This window comes from Ptychodera flava, chromosome 17, assembly GCF_041260155.1.
Source record: "Ptychodera flava strain L36383 chromosome 17, AS_Pfla_20210202, whole genome shotgun sequence".
Classification (NCBI taxonomy): domain Eukaryota; kingdom Metazoa; phylum Hemichordata; class Enteropneusta; family Ptychoderidae; genus Ptychodera; species Ptychodera flava.
Window position 1 is genome coordinate 12,250,644 of NC_091944.1, and position 18,096 is coordinate 12,268,739.

The 18,096-nt window shown below is 35.2% G+C and overlaps 2 protein-coding genes across 6 annotated transcripts in view; both read left to right on the plus strand.

Moving 5' to 3' along the window:
* The window catches only part of LOC139115439 (serine protease inhibitor dipetalogastin-like), a 45,773-nt gene extending 44,467 nt beyond the window's left edge, over positions 1-1,306 (plus strand). For 3 of the 4 annotated variants that reach the window (XM_070677548.1, XM_070677547.1, XM_070677550.1), the window contains one exon: positions 210-1,306. In XM_070677548.1, the coding sequence (XP_070533649.1) occupies positions 210-265 (56 nt within the window). In that variant the 3' untranslated portion in view covers positions 266-1,306. The remainder of the gene's footprint in view (positions 1-209) is intronic. The other variant, XM_070677549.1, reaches the window with a different exon arrangement.
* A 6,094-nt stretch (positions 1,307-7,400) lies between these two features.
* LOC139115437 (uncharacterized) lies at positions 7,401-14,379 on the plus strand. Of its 2 annotated transcripts, none has more exons than XM_070677544.1 (7): positions 7,401-7,553; positions 8,622-8,877; positions 9,052-9,717; positions 10,722-11,097; positions 11,350-11,508; positions 12,448-12,973; positions 13,024-14,379. In XM_070677544.1, the coding sequence occupies exons 1-5, from the start codon at positions 7,431-7,433 to the stop codon at positions 11,354-11,356; spliced, it is 1,428 nt and encodes a 475-aa protein (XP_070533645.1). In that variant the 5' UTR covers positions 7,401-7,430; the 3' UTR covers positions 11,357-11,508; positions 12,448-12,973; positions 13,024-14,379. The 2 variants fall into 2 exon arrangements, with proteins under 2 accessions (XP_070533645.1, XP_070533646.1); XM_070677545.1 differs by having other exon boundaries at positions 7,458-7,553; positions 8,599-8,877.
* The last annotated feature ends 3,717 nt before the right edge of the window (positions 14,380-18,096 follow it).

The following is an 18,096-nucleotide window of genomic DNA, read 5'->3' on the forward strand; positions in this document are numbered from 1 at the left end:
CATCGTCTTCATAAGTTGGGAAACTTGCTTCCTGATGCACAAACATGGTCATTGTAACGAACCTAGGCAGCATTTGTATCATCACTATGTCTTGAAATGTGAAGACAGCGTAACTTTGCGTTCATTGTAGATCATGAGTAAGGCTTGCGCACAATGCGTACACATTTTTTACATACTTTCGTTGACTTTGTTTAATTTTCGTTCGTCAGCAGGTGATTCAAACGAAGCTCAACAGGAAAAACCTAGTCCTGCTGAAGGTGGATAATGTAAAATATGTGAAACTCTAAAACTGTACGGTTACTGACGTGGCCAAAAATATAAGAAATAGACGAAATTGCAAAATCCACGTTGGAAGCAATCACCTCATAACATATTTGAATATAATTGTTTTGTTTAATTTGAACAAGTATTCTCGAACATGTTGAAATACGTTTATACCTTATTGCAGAAAGTATATACTTCAGGATACGTTTTTTCTCTGTACGCCTGTACGTCATTCAATTATCGTAACAATTTACCTGGTGCCTGCAGCTTTACAGTTTTCATCTAATCATCGCTGTCAACATAAAAGAAATAAAAATTGTTAAAACGAGGCGTATCGGTTGTCGACGTAACAATCTTACAATTAATATGTTATTATTGATCCGTGATATCTATAGTTTCCTTACTGAATCGAAACAAATAGAGACGGCAAAGCCTTTCTTGTGTCTGAAAGAAAATAGCAGAATTTCAGAAACTTCTCTTCTGTGTATTTGCTCCATAAATAACGAATTGTAATCAACCAATATATTCATTTTTATTCGTTTGAAGAGCTGCCGTTAAAATATACAGCAAAAACAACGATAATGGCGTAGAATGCATTTTAACATAATATGGTGTATCCTCAAAGATATATTTGGTTTACTGGTGTCGAAAAGACACAATTTGTTTTGTTTTCATTATGGCGAGCTATTAGATTTATTTCTATTACATTTCATACTAGTAATTTGCGAGTTGTCTTATCTTGTGTCATGATAGATTTGTTGCTTTCCCTTCATAATCTTAGCAGATCGGAGAATGTAAAGAAAGTGTAAGCTTAGGGTTTGTTCTTGTTTAGTCATTTTCAGTTACCATCAATTACTTAAATATAATTTTACCTTCACATTTCATTCATGTTTAATATAGAATTGCTTGTACCATTTACTGAACTTTGAGTACATAATTTGGAGATATTGGGCGATTCTCTTCATCTTTTTTAAGTTTTTAACTTGATCTATTGTACGACTTTATAAATTTAGCAATAAAGGCAATAAAATAATTAAAATAAGTTTCTTTGTATTAGTTTTCTCGATTTATTTGGACTTCAACTGCTGAACAATAATCGATTACAAATTTGGAAAATATAAGTTTCATATTAACAAATAAAAACTCATCAATTCCATTCATTCAAAGTAGTGAATGTCGTTGCTTAGCGCCCTTTTACCATTGATAAAAAGTGTAAGTTTCGTCTTGTTTACCGTCTGCTAGTAGATTAACATAACAGTTTCATGAATGTTCCATTTAGTGCTCTTCCGAACGCGTTTATGTCATATCTCTTGTCTTTACAATGAGATCCAAAATGAAATGAGAATTTCCCTTATTAGCACAGTCAATTTGAAATGGTATTGGTTGTTTATATTATTTTCGAAAGAGCACCTGGTATTGTTAAGATATGCCTCAATTTTGACAATGTTTTACCTGTGTTTAATCAGTTTACAATGTAAATTGTAGATAAATGACAGGTTTATCTCTACTTGTATTCAGCTACGGTCACGAAATATTAAAACGAAAGAGAACATCATACCTACATTGTAAATGCAACGAGCTTCAGCATTAGAATCCAGTTTGATGAAATTTTTACACCTCTGCTGTTTCCATCGACTATGAGTAAATATGGTTAACCCTTAACCTCTTCTCCTTCAAAATAATTTTCTGAATCGTACGCCTTCTGGACTTTGCCCACCTTATCTTATAGGAGATGACTACAGTTTGAGTAGTCCTTTGTATATGTTGTAGCTAGACGAGCTCGCGAGTGGAACGACGCCATTTTGGTTTACAGTGTTTTGTAGGTATTTCTAGAGAAATAGGATGTCATAATTTACTTGAACTTCCTCTACGATCAAACAAAATTTGACAATAATGTCATATGGCATGTATAACAAGCTCAGTGTCATTAAATGTGTTGGTAAAAAAGAGATGTCATCAATGGTTCAAATTTCACCTTTTCCTACCAAGAGGAGAAGGGTACAAAGGACAATGAGAACACTGCATAAAATACACTTCTTCTCTACATACATATTTTGTATGATAGATATAACTTGCTGTAATCGGAATCAATTTAAGAGTAAAATGAACCGAAAATTTAGCCACCCATTTCAGTCTTATCTCTTGTGTTAAAAAGAGGCATTTTTGTAGATATCCTGTGAGTTTTCTACGCTTTTATCCCTAGGCCTTCGTATTTGGGATACGAATGAATACACCGAACAAATACTTTGTCTGCTAGAAATGAAATATAGATAGTGCCTCACCGTTGTAAGCTTTTAATGTAAACTTGTAATGCACAACTTAATATTGTAGGCTGAAAGGACAGCTGATTGGTTATCATGCATTGATTATCATGCATTTGCATAGAGATTCTTAATCTACGTAATTAAATTGTGTTAACCATCACAATAAGATCGTCGTCACAATCATCAACGTCTATCCCAACTTTCCTTTCCCAAACTTTAGTGACATTCTATACCAAACGATTGTTTTACTACACCGAATAGCAAATTATTACTTGTTTATCATGTACAAGGTGTCGTCCGACTAAAACGTTAACGAAGACTTGTAATATTTCATTATTGTCTCGCAAAGCAAGAGGATCATACCACGAATCAAACCTTCGGTAAATGAACGGAATCTACCCACCGAAACTATGTTCACATTAAACACTCATGCACTTTGACCCATCACATTCATTCGAGCAGAGGACCTTCAATGAAAGCGCCCATTCCTTTTACATTCTCACACAATCAAGATTTTCCCGCTTTGACCAAAACATCAAGTTACTAGTACGCTAACAGCTTTAAGAAAGGGATAATATCACAAGACAGCAGTGCCTTGTCTAGATTCGAGTACACATGCATTAAGTGCCGATGTAAAGACGGTTTGAAAACCAGTTTTATAATTAATGTCGATACACACTGCAGCGCTGATTATGCTGGAAGCAGATGCGAGGTCAAAGGGCACAGCACTGTATGGTTTGAATGTGCTTAATGAGAGTTCAAATGTCACACACTCTAGGATTTATGTTATCTGGCTACTATGCTTTGTTTGGTGCTTTCAGTACCAAGTTACTGACAAGTTGCCGATTTGGAGAATATGGCCAAATCCCCTTGCATTAATACGGCTCATTTTAATTACTGCAGTTCTCCGAATTTCAGGTTCCTTGACTGTTCGGGTTAAAATGAGTGATAAATGAGTATATGATTCGGCGATTTATTTATCCTTTCAATGCATCATGAAAATGTTTACGAACTATAGACAGCTATCAGATAATCATGGAGTAAATTATAGAGAAAGTATCCTTCAAATACAACTTTCAATTGCCAAGACTAGGTATTAAAGTTCACTACCATCTGACATGGGGACTTGCGCTGTGTCATATGTCAAGGGTCAAAACAGATGTTTTGAAATGAATATCTTTCTGAAATATTAGAAGTTTTGCGATTATTTTTAAAATAAGTATACGAATTTTCCAGAAATACAAAAATTAAAGCCCAGTTTTACATCAGCAGGCAAACGGCCTGCATACGTTACTTGTGCATTTCTAAACTTCTGACTATTTACTCTGAAAACATGTTCATAGGCAAAAATATTTTACATATAACATAATTAAAAAACGACGACATAACTGAAATGCAACAATCATTTCCCCATTAGATGCTATTTGACTTTAGGTGGATTTTACCGTTCCCAAGATTTGACCATGTTGGAACACAATGTGTAGGTGTTTCACAAGTCGTGTTATTATTTCGAGGAGCGGCGCAGAAAGTAAAATCTCTGCTTCAAGACTTGAAATTGGAAGGTGTTGTCATCGAAGACTACAGCGTGTACATCCCACTTACTCATCGCGTTCACCCCGACTCCCACGTTTCAAATGAAAACAGAACTCAATCCATCGCGTTTACCACACTCAAACATTCACAAATCACACTTGTACTCAGTCTAGATAAATGTATAAAAATGCACTAAAGTTAGTAAGAGTTGCTCTATGTGTTCTTATATTAGTGATGAATTTACTGTTTTCAATTGTACCTGTCACTTTGCTTGATATGGTTTCCAATTCAGTCCAATGATCGACGTTGGCATCTCTGCGTTGTGTGTGATCAGAGTCTGTGTCTGTCTTGCATCAATCATAAGCACCATAGTTGACGTTGTGGGTTTGGTACATCGTAACTAGCTCTGTAGTCTTCGATGACAAACCTTCCAATTTCAAGTCTTGACTTACTAGTGCGCACACTCAAAGGAACGCCTTCGGTCGCTAGGGAAACCTGATCTGGGCTGTCAAATGTCTTCAAATAGATTTGTATCAAATAGAAGAGACACAAGAGAGACTGATGCAAATGGTTTTATTTTTTAGATTCAAAGACTTCAATCAAGTCTACCATTTACCTTGCGATGAGTCGAGTGTACACGTTACAGAATCAAGTAGAATAGGATAATAATAAATTAATAATAAATAAATAATAAATAAATAAATAAATAAATAATAAATAAAATTTTACTATGACCCAAACGGGATTCGAACCCCACACACTCACGGCAACATCGCCTAGCTGCTAGGCCTCACACAAAACCAGTCGGCTACAATTTCCAACCCGTTAAAGTGTTATACCATGGCCTTGTTCCATGTACTGATCAATTTAAACTTTATATAATTGTTTTTCTCTTCGAATACCATTATGTTTGGTCGTCTACGGTGACGAAAGTTGGAAATTCTCAATGTTAGAAGATAACAAGAAAATCGCTAGAAACTGGCTTACAACCTGGAAGTTCAATGACGATATTGCCTACAAGCTCGCTGAGAAAAAAAGGTGTTTCACTATATGGGACTCATTCAATGGCGCACAGAAGTCGCAAATCGAAAACTTTATCAAGATATCTCCGTCTGTACCACAACTTGCCTACGAATCAAACGTGCTTCAACTCGGCAATGATGGCGGTGAACTTGATAAGTGTGTTCGTGAGCACCCATTTGTCTATGATGTGAATGAAGTAGGAGAAGATGGTAACATTGCAAAGCGGACGTATGCAAAGATTAATTTCCAACACCCGAGACCAACTACATGTAAACCAACATCTCAGGTATATGTCAACAAAGCGTTCCCGTTGATTAACGTATGTCAGACCATTAACCCGACCGACTCGACTACAGAGACAAATAAGTTGTCTGAACAAGACAGATGTATTATGTATCAGTGTTATGCACGGTAATGTTATCTCAATCTTGTGAACAGGGGGTGCTGATCGTTTAATATTATCTTATTTACAACCCTTGGCAGCGCTCCGAATATTAAAACGAAAGGAAAACAGTGAAGCTGCATTTATAAATGAGCTTGCTTCGCAGCAAAATAAGTTAGTTCGAGGAAACTATTATACCACAACTGCGACCATCGATCATGTAAACACGTGTAACCTTTAACCTCTTCTCCTGCAAAAGAAATTTCTAACACGTACGCCTGGTGGACCTTGCCCGTCTGGACTTATCCTAGATTACTACAGTTTGAGCAGTTGCTATCGCCGCGTGCGTCAACGCAATTTTTGTTTGTAGTATTTTGTAGATATTTTATACAGTAAGAAGATGTCACAAAATTACCCTTGAAACTTTCTCCATGATAAATGTTGACGATTATTTCAATGCCAAGAAGGAAACTCAGTCTTCATGGATTTTTCGGAGTAAAGATAGAAAGGATGATTTAAGTAAAAATTCTGTCGAGAGAATATTAGCACGAAGGACAGTTATAATACTCCATAACATATTATTTCTCGGCATACACATATTGTAGGGTAGTTTTAGTTTGCTGTCATTTAGTGAATCAATCATGTTAAGAGATAATAAATGAAACGAAAGACTAACGACTAATTTCGATATAGTCTCTTTATTCAAAATATAGCATTTGCTGCTTCCCTTCAAGTTCTTAGAGGTTTTATCTCGTCGCTCTCTTGTTCAAATACAACAATGGATATAAGAGTCTTTTATTTTAGAAGACTGCTATTGCCAAGACGCAAAGCAACAAGAACATCGATCAAAACCAGAGGATGATATATTATTAAGCTATCTACTAAAGTAAACCTTTCGCAAAAATATAGAGCAAAGCATACCATACGAAGGTTAAGGAGGTTTAACTCGATGTTGTTTGAATTATGTAATTTGTTGTTTATTTGGCTTGGGGTCGACGTCGCACGCATTTGAATGCCATTGCGGAGTCATTGAAACTACACATGATAAGGTAGAATGCGCCTCGGAGACAGATATTCGAACTATCTTGAGCAAATTTAAAAGTTAATTGGGTAACAAAAATTTTAACAGTCTTAATTTTTACGAATTTATTTTCCCCATAGGATTATCACAGGGATGGCGGCCATTTTGAATTTTAAATATCAGTAAATATGAGGTAATATTTTTCCTCGAGTCTCAAACTTTGCTCGTTGACTCGAAGAGTTTTATTCTTGATTTGGTAGGAGAATAGTTGAAGTTTCATTGATGAATATTTGAGCAAAGTTTTGACCTTTGACTTTAAAGACGCATACTATCGAAAATAACATCATATTCTGAACCGTAGTGGGCGTCATTGCTTTGGATCAATCGGAATTCAAGAGATAAATTTCAATTTAATATCCAGAGAGTGCATCGAAAGTGTCGATGCCAGAACGACCAAGATAACGATGAACGCAGTTTTCCTCACTTTATGCGAAATTACTAGCTGAGCTAACTTCTTTAAAGCCCTTTAATCTCCCAAAACCACTGAATATACTAAAAATGATGAAAATATAATATTATGCAAATTTATTACTGACGCCCTTCGTTTAGTTGTAAGGCCCTAACAATATGAACAATGCTTGTCTCTAGTTGTCATTTTAATCTTCTATTTATCATTATGCTATTTTTCCTGGGACTGTTTTGGCGGGTTGAAATGTTCCTTTCGTTTTAAAAATCAACGTTCCGATGATTAAAGAATTAAAATGAAAGCAGAATCAGAGAGGACGGTCTTTTACGGTGGAGGGAATTAATATATTCCGAATAAAGTATCATGTTTTTATAATATCAATATAAATCACATTTTTAATCTGTACATGAAAAATTCATCTTTGTCATTACAAGGTAATATTCTGTTGCTTTATACAATCACTTGGAACTCGATCACATGAAGTGGTCATACACTTTGACCTATGACATCATCATTACGACAGAGAGCCCTGAAAGAGAGCTGTTCTGCTACGTTCTTACAGTCACTGTCAATATTTCCTCGCTTTGCCTAAAATCCAAGGTAAGCTGACCTCTTTAATAATGGAATATCAAGGCAGCAGTGCCGACTCTAGATTCGAATATACAATATATGCATCAAGTGTCGATGTTAGAAGGTTTTGTAAACCAGTTTCATTATTACTATCTATATACGCTGTAGTGCTGACGTTGCCGGAAGGAGATGTGTTTAATGAGAGTTCAAATGTCATCACACACCATAGGATTTGTGGTATCTAGCCACTCTGCTTTGGTTAACGCTTTCAGTAACCGGTAACTGACAAGTTGCCTCTTGGAGAATATGTCCAAAGCCTCTTTGAATCAATGACAATTGATACTCGGCTCTGGAATTTTTCGCTTGCTCAGTCCTCCTAGTTTAAGGTTCCTTGACTGTTCCGAATCGGCTTCAAATGAGTGCTAGAGAGCAAAGGCTTCAGAGATCTATTTGTCCTTTTGTGCGTCAACGGAAAATTAAAGGCAACGAGATGATACTTTAATACAGACAAAACTTACGAAAATAGAGCTTCCGTGCGTATCGTTAATGGAATGCCATTCCTTCACTTATTCTTATAGCTGAATGATTATCAATGAGTGTTTGATAATCATCGCAGCACACTAGAGAGAGTTTGTTCTTGAAAATAAGTGTTTTAGTTGTCGAGATTCGGCGCCAAAGTGGACTGCATAGGATATTGGAATTTGCATAGTGTCATGAATCAAGGGTCATAACTGGTATTTTGAAATAAATATCTTTCTTTAATGTAATAAGTGTAGCATCTGTTTTCAAGAAGTATATGGATTTTCAAGAAATGACTACGTATAAGCCCGGTTTTCAACCATTAGACACCCGGCCTATATACGTTATATGTGTATTTCTAAAAACACAAACACGCTTGAAAGTATTCGTTCTGAAAATAAATCAGATGTTACTTCATATTTATCGACACAACACTGTTACATCTTAAGTACTTTGTATAATTTACAAACCGAGAAATAAGTTCAATGCCACTCTCACTTTTTAATTAAAATAAGTAATACTACTTGACTATACGTACGTTTTGTTATTTTTCCAGATTTGACCATGCTCAAACACAAGGTGTTGGTGTATCACAAATTGGAGTCATTTCGACACGCGGTAGTGAGAGTTAAGTCCCTGCTTGAAGACTTGAAATTAAAAGGTGTTGACATCAGTGACTACAGTACTAGTTATGAGGACTGGGCTACAGTAGAACCCATAACAGTGGTCGTTGTGATTGATGCAAGACAAACGCGAACTCTAGTCACACCACAGCGCAGAGATGCAACCGTCGATCATTGGGCAGAACTGAGAGAAATATCAAGCAATGTGACAGGTATAGTTGAAAGATATCACAAATAGTTAGGAGTGCATTGAGCAACTTAAACTAACTATAACGCCTTTTTGTCCAGTTCCCTTGCCTTTTTCAATAGGATGCGTATTGTGCAATGGATTTGTGTTCCATGTACTAATCAATACAAACTTTATATATAATCGTTTCACTCTTTAGATTCCATTTTGTTGGTCGTCTACGGTGACGAAAATTCGAAGTCCTCGAAGTTAGAAGACAACAAGACGATTGCTAGAAACTGGCTTACAAGCTGGAAATTCAGTGACGATATTGCCTACAAGCTCGCTGAGAAGAACAGGTGTTTCACTGTGTGGGACTCGTTCAACAGCGAACAGAAGTCACAGATTTCTAACTTCATCCAGATTTCTCCGTCTATACCAAAACTTGCCTACGAATCAAACGTGCTTCAACTCGGCAATGATGGCGGTGAACTTGATAAGTGTGTTCGTGAGCACCCATTTGTCTGTGCTGTGAATGAAGTAGGAGAAGATGGTAACACTGCAAAGCGGACGTATGCAAAGATTAATTTCCAACACCCGAGACCAACTACATGTAAACCAACATCTCAGATATATGTCAACAAAGCGTTCCCGTTGATTAACGTATGTCAGACAATGAACCCAACCCATTCATTACGGATACAGCTCTCGGCTGCAAATCTGAAAATGCACGGAGTTGGCAAAAAGGATTCGCCCTGCTATCCCCGTAGTCGACAAGAAGGCTCCCTATTTGACCGTGCAATCCTGACGTGTCACTGTGAAGAGTGTTATTCGATTGTCAATGAACACAAGAAGTTCATCAAAAACATTCTACAGAATGAATTAGGTAGGCCTTACAGCTTGCAAACTACTTCAGAATCCGCAATAACACATACTACACACAGATTTATATCCATACACACGATCCTTCTCTCTGGCTTATTCGATTTCTACATTCATCAAAACACTATCTGGCCCTCAGGCAAAGCATGCATAAGACAAAAAAGGCAAATTGCCTATTTATTTTTCCGGTTTACTCTCATAATCAATTAACAAAACAAATTGCAATAAATTTCATATATTCTAAAGTACCAATAAGCACATAATTACCAGCACAATTAACATATGTAAATACTTAAACATAATATGCACTAATTACTAGTATCAAACACAAAAAAATCAAACGTGAAACAAACGGACACACATATAGACACACAAAGACACACACATAGACACACACACATAGACACAGACACAGACACAGACGCACATACACACCACTCATATATATATATAATATATATATATATATATATATATATATATATATATATATATATATATATATATATATATATATATATATATATATATACAATCATGTAATAGTCGCAATTTTCAATACAGAACATGGATTAATGCAGCATGAGGAACTCCAATAGAACTATTTTTAGTCTTCTTCTCTTTACAGGGTAACATTTAAAAGCAAATTGGCAGTATTTTCATTATCACAAATTCTTTCCGGTTGACATAGATATGAGAATAAATTGTTATTGTTATTACTTGTAGTAGTAGTAGTAGTAGTAGTATTATAATCGGTACTATTTAATTATTATTATTACATACATACATACATACATACATACATACATACATACATACATACATACATACATACATACATACATACATACATACATACATACATACATACATACATACATACATACATACATACATACATACAACAAACAGACAGATAGTTAGATATACAGACATACCTTTTTCATTTTATCTTTTTACTATTTCTTAAATTGTAACACCTTCTTTAACCTATTTTGATATTATCAGACGCTGTTGGTGTAACTTTGGTTGGAGATGTGTTTCCATGGCTTGGAGAATACCATCCGTCAATTGCTCGTGTAATGTACTCACAGATCCAGGAGATGGGTGCAGCACCTGCCAGGGATGGAAAGACGGAGATGCCAGGAGATGGCACTGCTAAACTGTACCTGTGGCACATACTTTTCTATTTTACATCACCTCCCTATGAAGATGGAAATCAATTTAAGGAGGCTGCGGAACTCATGATGATGGTTAAACGGATGATGAAATTTGTAGTAATGATGATGCAACAGAACAAAAAGCTTCTGGTGCTTTTGTTGCTGGTTGCTCTCGTCTTTATTATATGCTCTCGTCTTTATTATATGGTACAGATCTATATCTGGTGAGTGTGATTGCCTGACCGGAAAGGAGTCTTTTTCCAATTTATTTGCAAATCCACAATTTTGAACAGTCTTCTGTGCAACAAATAGTTTTAAACACGATTTTTTGTTATTCAGTGTTGATATAGGTGATCAACTCGTAATTACGTCTGAATAGTTAAGGGGCTTTCATTCAGCATTTGGTTGTAAATCCCGTCTATTGGTATTTAGTGCTTCTGTTCTTTACAAATTGTCTTATTTCACTTTTTCTCCAGTCGATGATGAATGCAAATACATTCCATTTGATGATACACCTAACCAAGTATGTGGAAGTGATGGTAAGACGTACATAAATGAATATCAGTTGAAATTGAAGGCTTGCAGGGATCAGATTTACATCTCTGTCGCCTATTATGGTACATGTTAAGATGCAAGTAAGTAAGAATTTGTCTCAGACAATTATTTTAAAACTGTTTGATCAATGCATGCTCTCATCAGGTCAATGGACCGATATACCGATCTGGTCATACACAGTCCTCTCCTATTTAAAATGATAATTCACCCCTGAAGTAATCGTTGCCATCTTTAAAAGTACAGAAAGATTCACATGCAAATACGTTTCAAAAACTAGGAGAGCCATGTCCTGACTGATGACTTGATGAAAGATATATTAAAACACTAGCATTCGATGACATAATTGGTGCTTTATCCGCAGTCGCTGAAGATTATTACTTTCGGTGTGACGATACTTATGCTTTCAGCCTGTAAAGTTATCTAATCATTTTCAAAGGGCCATATAGCTTTTTGTTGAGGAATAACAAAAAGAGACAGTATTTATTACAAATAAATGACAAGAACCAGAGATTCGATTGCTAAAAGAGCCGCGAATTTGACTAAAATGCTTCCGTTTTCTGAGATCTGAAGTCTTTCCCGCAGTCTATATATGTAAGCAAGATAATATCTAGTCTGTAGAAGTAACAAAAGACATACACAAATAATTTTTATTTATATTGAAATTGTAGTAAGATAAAGGTTGCATTTTTGCTTTTCATAAAAGTTACTGTGATGCATGATTAGTTGAATGTCCTTGTTGTACATCACATTCGATAAACCCTTTGTCAACGGATGAGACAACGTTCTCTCGTCGGTTATCAAATATAATAAAGTCAGTCGTAGTTGACATGTGCTGCATCTAGGTCACTGCATACTTTGAATTCTTGCATGAGAATATAACTGAGAGTTTGTGAACGTAGAAAAAATGTTATTATGGTATCCATTTGCATTTTCTGAAATCGTAAAGTACTGCATGTATTATTCACATACATTTGCATTTCATTTTCTTTACACGTCTGTATTGTATTTTTCCTAAACAGGTCAGCAAAGGCAAGATGGTCTTGCTAGAGGCTGATAACCCTTATGTCAACGGGCGAAACTTCTATACTGGAGAGACGTTAACTTATAATACTGCTATTGGAATTACGCAAAGTACAATAACCAGTTCAAGTTTTAAGATTACGCTAAGTTTATCATTAGAGCCCTTCATTGAAACAACTTGAATAGAAAAACAGCATGGTGGTGTGGGATTTCTTTAAATTGTGTAGAAACGGTATTTTCCTTGCTAGTCAATCTGCAGAGAAGATACGGATGATAGGATGCAGATGGATCTTTTGTTCCTTAATTCATAGCACGTTCAGCACAAGCAATACACTATTTTAGCAACGGATGGATTTTTCCTTATATTTGGCGAAAAAATACTACAGACGAAGAAAACATTACCATAATTTGAAGTTTCATCTGTATCTGAGGTTTCATTTGTATCTGTAAAGTTAGTTTATTGGTCAGCCTCGATCTAACAAACTCCCTTAGCTGTAATATTATCTTATTAAGGTGGAGTTGCATGTTGCCAACACAGTTTTTTCAAAGCAATATTTCTCATCTAAGATGACAAGAAAACTCCGTATACTATATCTTTTTAAAAAGCAGAGAATCTAAACTTTGGTATGGTAGCAATAGTTTATATTTGAAGAATGAAGAATGTGTATATTTTGGGTTAAAAAACCCTCAGTTTTGGTATTAATAATAAACATTAATCTAAGTCAAAAACTTGATACTATTTCCTGAAATGTAATATCTCACTTGAAAGAAGAGTACATTTAGAAACAAAGGACTCTTTTATTTTGCATTATCTATGCTCATTCTAAAATGGCAGGGGTTGAAAGACTGACCCTCAAAAACGTGATTGAAAACATGATTAGCAAAATTAAAATGGCTCCTTTTCAAAATGTTAGCATTTAATTGCCAAACAAAATCGTCGTTATGTTATATAGCGTTTAAAGAATATAATGTGAAAATTTCAGAAAATTTGACCCAGCCAGAGTGGAGTTAAATTCCTTAGAAATGTTGAAATTGGGAGAAAAGAGAAGCCAGAAAATAGGATGATTTGTATACAGTTGCATAAATTAACACTTTTTTATCACGAAACTTATGACTGCTTGGCAAGCTAAAAAGTTAACCCAAACCAATATTTTAATCTTTGGTTGACAAATTAATTAAAATTGAATGAATTTTTGCGAAAAAAAGTGATTTTGTGCAAATTACACTGTGTTGGGTGCACATAAGTGTCTTGTTGAATGTATGTTTGGTTTGCCATGCATAATTTAGCTGCGTGAAGAGTTTTAAGTCAAATGAAAGAGTTTTCCACTTCATTCCGTTCAATACAAATTACATTTAACGATTTTTTTTAATTTTCTATTCTTGCTGGGTTAAAGGAGGTTATTTTATTTCCAATAACCGGATGTAAGGGAGACCAATATTTCAAGTTATGATAGTGAATACTTCTTTCCATCTCGTCTTTGTGTTTGTAATCTCATTATGACTTTAGAAAACTAGTGCACTTTTCTATAAATGTAATTTTTAAAAATCAATAAATTGCTTTCACTTGCTGATGTTTTTCGACAATTTTGAATTTAAAAAGAACCGAAAACGATCAGAAATTGATCAAAATACTTTCTTTCCATCTCGCAAGCATTGTAAAACCAATGATATTATTCTCTTCACTATGATCGTTAATGTAGGACACAATTTAAAACTCTGAGATTGTTCAGTAAAGTTAAAGTTTACGTTTTTGTCACACTTTGGTTTATTTCGAGATACTTTAGTATTGAGTACATTGACTTGTTAAGGGTGGTTACGGGTCAAAGTTGATATCGAGATACTGGGTATCGCATCTGAATTTGGTGCGCTGCAACTGATTATGTTTGCAACGTTATTGTAAGGTTAATAAACTGTAAACTTAGGAAACAGAACCTGTATCAAGTTTGTAAATATGACATCACTTAGTCAAACATGTATGGAACTGTTTACAGCACCACACTTGCAATATGTGCTTTTCTGTCACGTTCTCTGTCTTTACTGCCTATACTGCCTAAGTTCTGAGTGTTACTGCCGAACTGTTGCCTGTGCTCTATAAGTATGCTGAGGAAGTCATCCCTGTGCCGCGCCTTGTAATGTGGATGACGTGTGCCGAATCGGAGCTTAGTTTGCATGCACATTAAATGTTTCAGACCAGTTTAAGAAACATACCCTTTTATCTCTTCATTTGTATAACTTTTCCCAAGTACTCCAGCTTTGCTTATTACTTTTCATTCGGCTTGGTTCCTTCCCGACATTTCGACCATGCCTAATCGTACTAGGCTAAATTGAGACACCTTTGTTCGGGAAACTTTACAGAAACTACGGTATTCCCAGTCATAATCAATAATACAGAATAGATAATTGTTTGAACCAGCGTAGAAAATGATCTCACATTATCTATATGGGAAGGTGAAAATGGTTGCCGATCTCTATTATCCTCCTCTGATGGATAAATAAAAAATGAACTTTCTGACGATCGTGAAAACCCTACCTCCCCTGAAAGGTTTCGAAATGAGTTCATACAAATCGAAGACCAACCAAAATATGATAACTGCTGATATCGACTTTCAATGCATACACTATTGCTGACAAACCACTGTCAGAGTTTGTCACATTCGGCACTTTTGATGGCAGCCTGCAGACGTCTCTCGAAAAAAGACCCAAGCCGACAGTTTCTTTGGAGAAAACGACATGTCGAGTCTTTTCATTTACCGTAACTGAAAATAGATTTAGGGATTCAGTTCAGCTTACTGGAACACTAGGAGCATTGTTAATTGTCTAGCTACCTTGTTGTCTGTGACCAGTTCGGCAAAACACCCTACATGACCCTACATGATCCTATTCAGTTTACCCGTCAAGGAGCAACAAGAAATATGTTATTGCGCGGGAAAGCAAAAATACACCTGTAGTATGCTCTGAAAGAGTGTCTATAATTATCCATGAACACCAGTCTGATTAAGGGCAGCCTCATTCAAGCTTAATAAACCCAAAACCCAATATACATGAGCGGGTGTTCTCCACTTACAAAATCAAAACACATTCAAATGCAACCCCTTCTGACCCCCACCCCGATAAAATTGGCCTAATGGAATAGCTAGCGCCATGTATACGGTTGGAATTCACTTTATGTCATGAAACCAGCCAATGTAAGGGGTGGACCGTTCCACTTTTATTGGGGGATAGAAATATAAAGCAAAATATAAAGAGCAGAAATTTAGTGACACTAATATTGCTGCCAGGATTGTTTTTCAATAAACTATCCATATAAGGAAGGGCTGGAAAATGCATTGATTTTTAAGATAATTGTATGCATGCTGTGTAAATGATAACTTGTCAAGGTTTGGAACGCGAACAAAAATGGAATTCTGCAGCCTGACCACGCTATAAATCTATTGGTCTATTTGGTAGCTATAAAATGTACAGGAGGCATGTAGTTTTCAAAAACTGCGTGAACGGGTACAAAGGTCACATACAAGGCAATAGTATCTGTCCCCTTGAAGTGAATAGTGAATGCGACAGCGAAATTATTAAAAATGGCTCTAAAAAGAGGGTTTGTAATGTTCTATTATGGTAAGAAAAAGAGCCTGTAATGCATCAACGTCAGGTCACAGTATTCGTCAGAAAAAGCAAATAAATTATTCATTTTCTGCCACAACATTGAGGTCACACTCCTATAAAGCAAACGGTGTCATCTGTTGCAGCTGGTGTCTTTCTGTAAACACATGTAAAGGCGGAAGCAGATGTGCAGGTGATTTGACAGGCTAGTTTGCTATATTTATGCTGTATTCAACAGCTGTTACGCTTTCCGAAATATATATAAAATGCTACTTTTTAATAAATTTCAGACTTAAACGCCAAGACTTGTATACTTAATAGTTCTTTTGCCTTAATTATTTGCGATTTTTTTTTAAGTTTCTGGGATTTTTTGCTGAACATTGATCACGTTCCATAGTGTCAACAATTTGCTACAGTAACTGCACACTATTTTCCTTGGTATTGCACATGTTTTTTTCGGGGCTTGTTTATAGGTTGTTACATGTTAGTTTCTATTCCTGAGTTTATTCAATGTATAAAGTTACAGTCAATTTGCGGTGAAAATGAGATTGACTTCCTTTAATTACAACTCAAATACATCCACATTGGCGCGACTCGTTGATTACAAACGTCCATGGGCTATTCAACTGAAGTGCAGCTGAAAAGGCGGTAAAACATAGTAATATTCACATCTCTTGAAACAAACCAAGGCCAATAGAATTTCTCGTGATTTACGAGGCTGACTGTATCACGCAACAAAGATCATAAATTGTTGTAGATCTGTTTCCATTTGTTTTTATCAAGTTCTAATGAAGTAGTTTTCGTCCGTCGATACGTTATGTTAATGGTTAGGTCGGATAAATACGTTGAAAGACTGGCTAGAAAAAAACAAGAGAGACATGACGATATTCTTTCATGCTAAGTACATGTATGAGCATTGTTTCATTGAACACATGTTATGATAATGTGTCATTATTAATGTTGCACATTTATGTCCCGTGAACACATGCTTTTTTGGCTGTGAGCAGTCTGATATTTGCATACCGATGGGTATTTGCATAAACATACTAGCTCATCCTTGTCAAGAATACTCTTCCTGTTTGGGATAAACATCAAAATATCAAACACTTATTTAAAAAGAGCAACAGGTGCTGCAAAAAATTCCATATAATATAATATAATATCATATAATATAATATAATATAATATAATATAATATAATATAATATATATAATACAATACAATACAATATAATATAATATAATATAATATAATATAATATAATATAATATAATATAAATAATATAATATAGCGAATAAAAGCAACTTTTAAATATGTGCATCGAGATAAAAGTAGACAGCAATATAAACTCTATACTTTTCTAATCTTATTTCTTATCAATGTTTTCGTATGTGCATGAACATTCCAATTACGGCCAAATACAGTTCCCGTTACAACATTAAACTACTCATTACAAATACTTATATTTTGTTTGATGCAACTATCAAATAAGAAATAACATATCAATTTCAATCTATCACCTCTTTGACCTGTAGAGGACAAACTGACAAAATTGCAAAGCTTAGTGATTGTTTTATCGGAGGAAACAATAAGAAGAAAGTAGTATAAATAACCCCAGATTACGTTTCTATAGTAATAAATTCGAAAACGTTTGTTTATTGATTATCTCCAGAGCTAGATAAAAACGAAAATCATGACAGATAAAGTGACTAAAAGCAATGCATTTATTCTTTATAGATAACACTCGTGTTTTGCGTATTTTAAGTCTTGCTGTCTTACAACGAAAAGCCAAATTATTCGAAAAATTTCAGCTTGCCCCATCCGAAGCTTGTTTATTTTCACTCCATCGCTCAATTGTGACTCAATTTGTTTGACGTTTTAAAAGCCATCGAAAACAACAGCTGGTCTACAACGTCGGACGTACATATCATCGTATAATTAGTATGGTTTGACAGGTGATCCAAAAATAATCAAATTCATTGTGTTGTATACTTCCGCCATGTATATCTATATCCTAGAAAATCATTGACGTCATATGTATCTTTAATCACT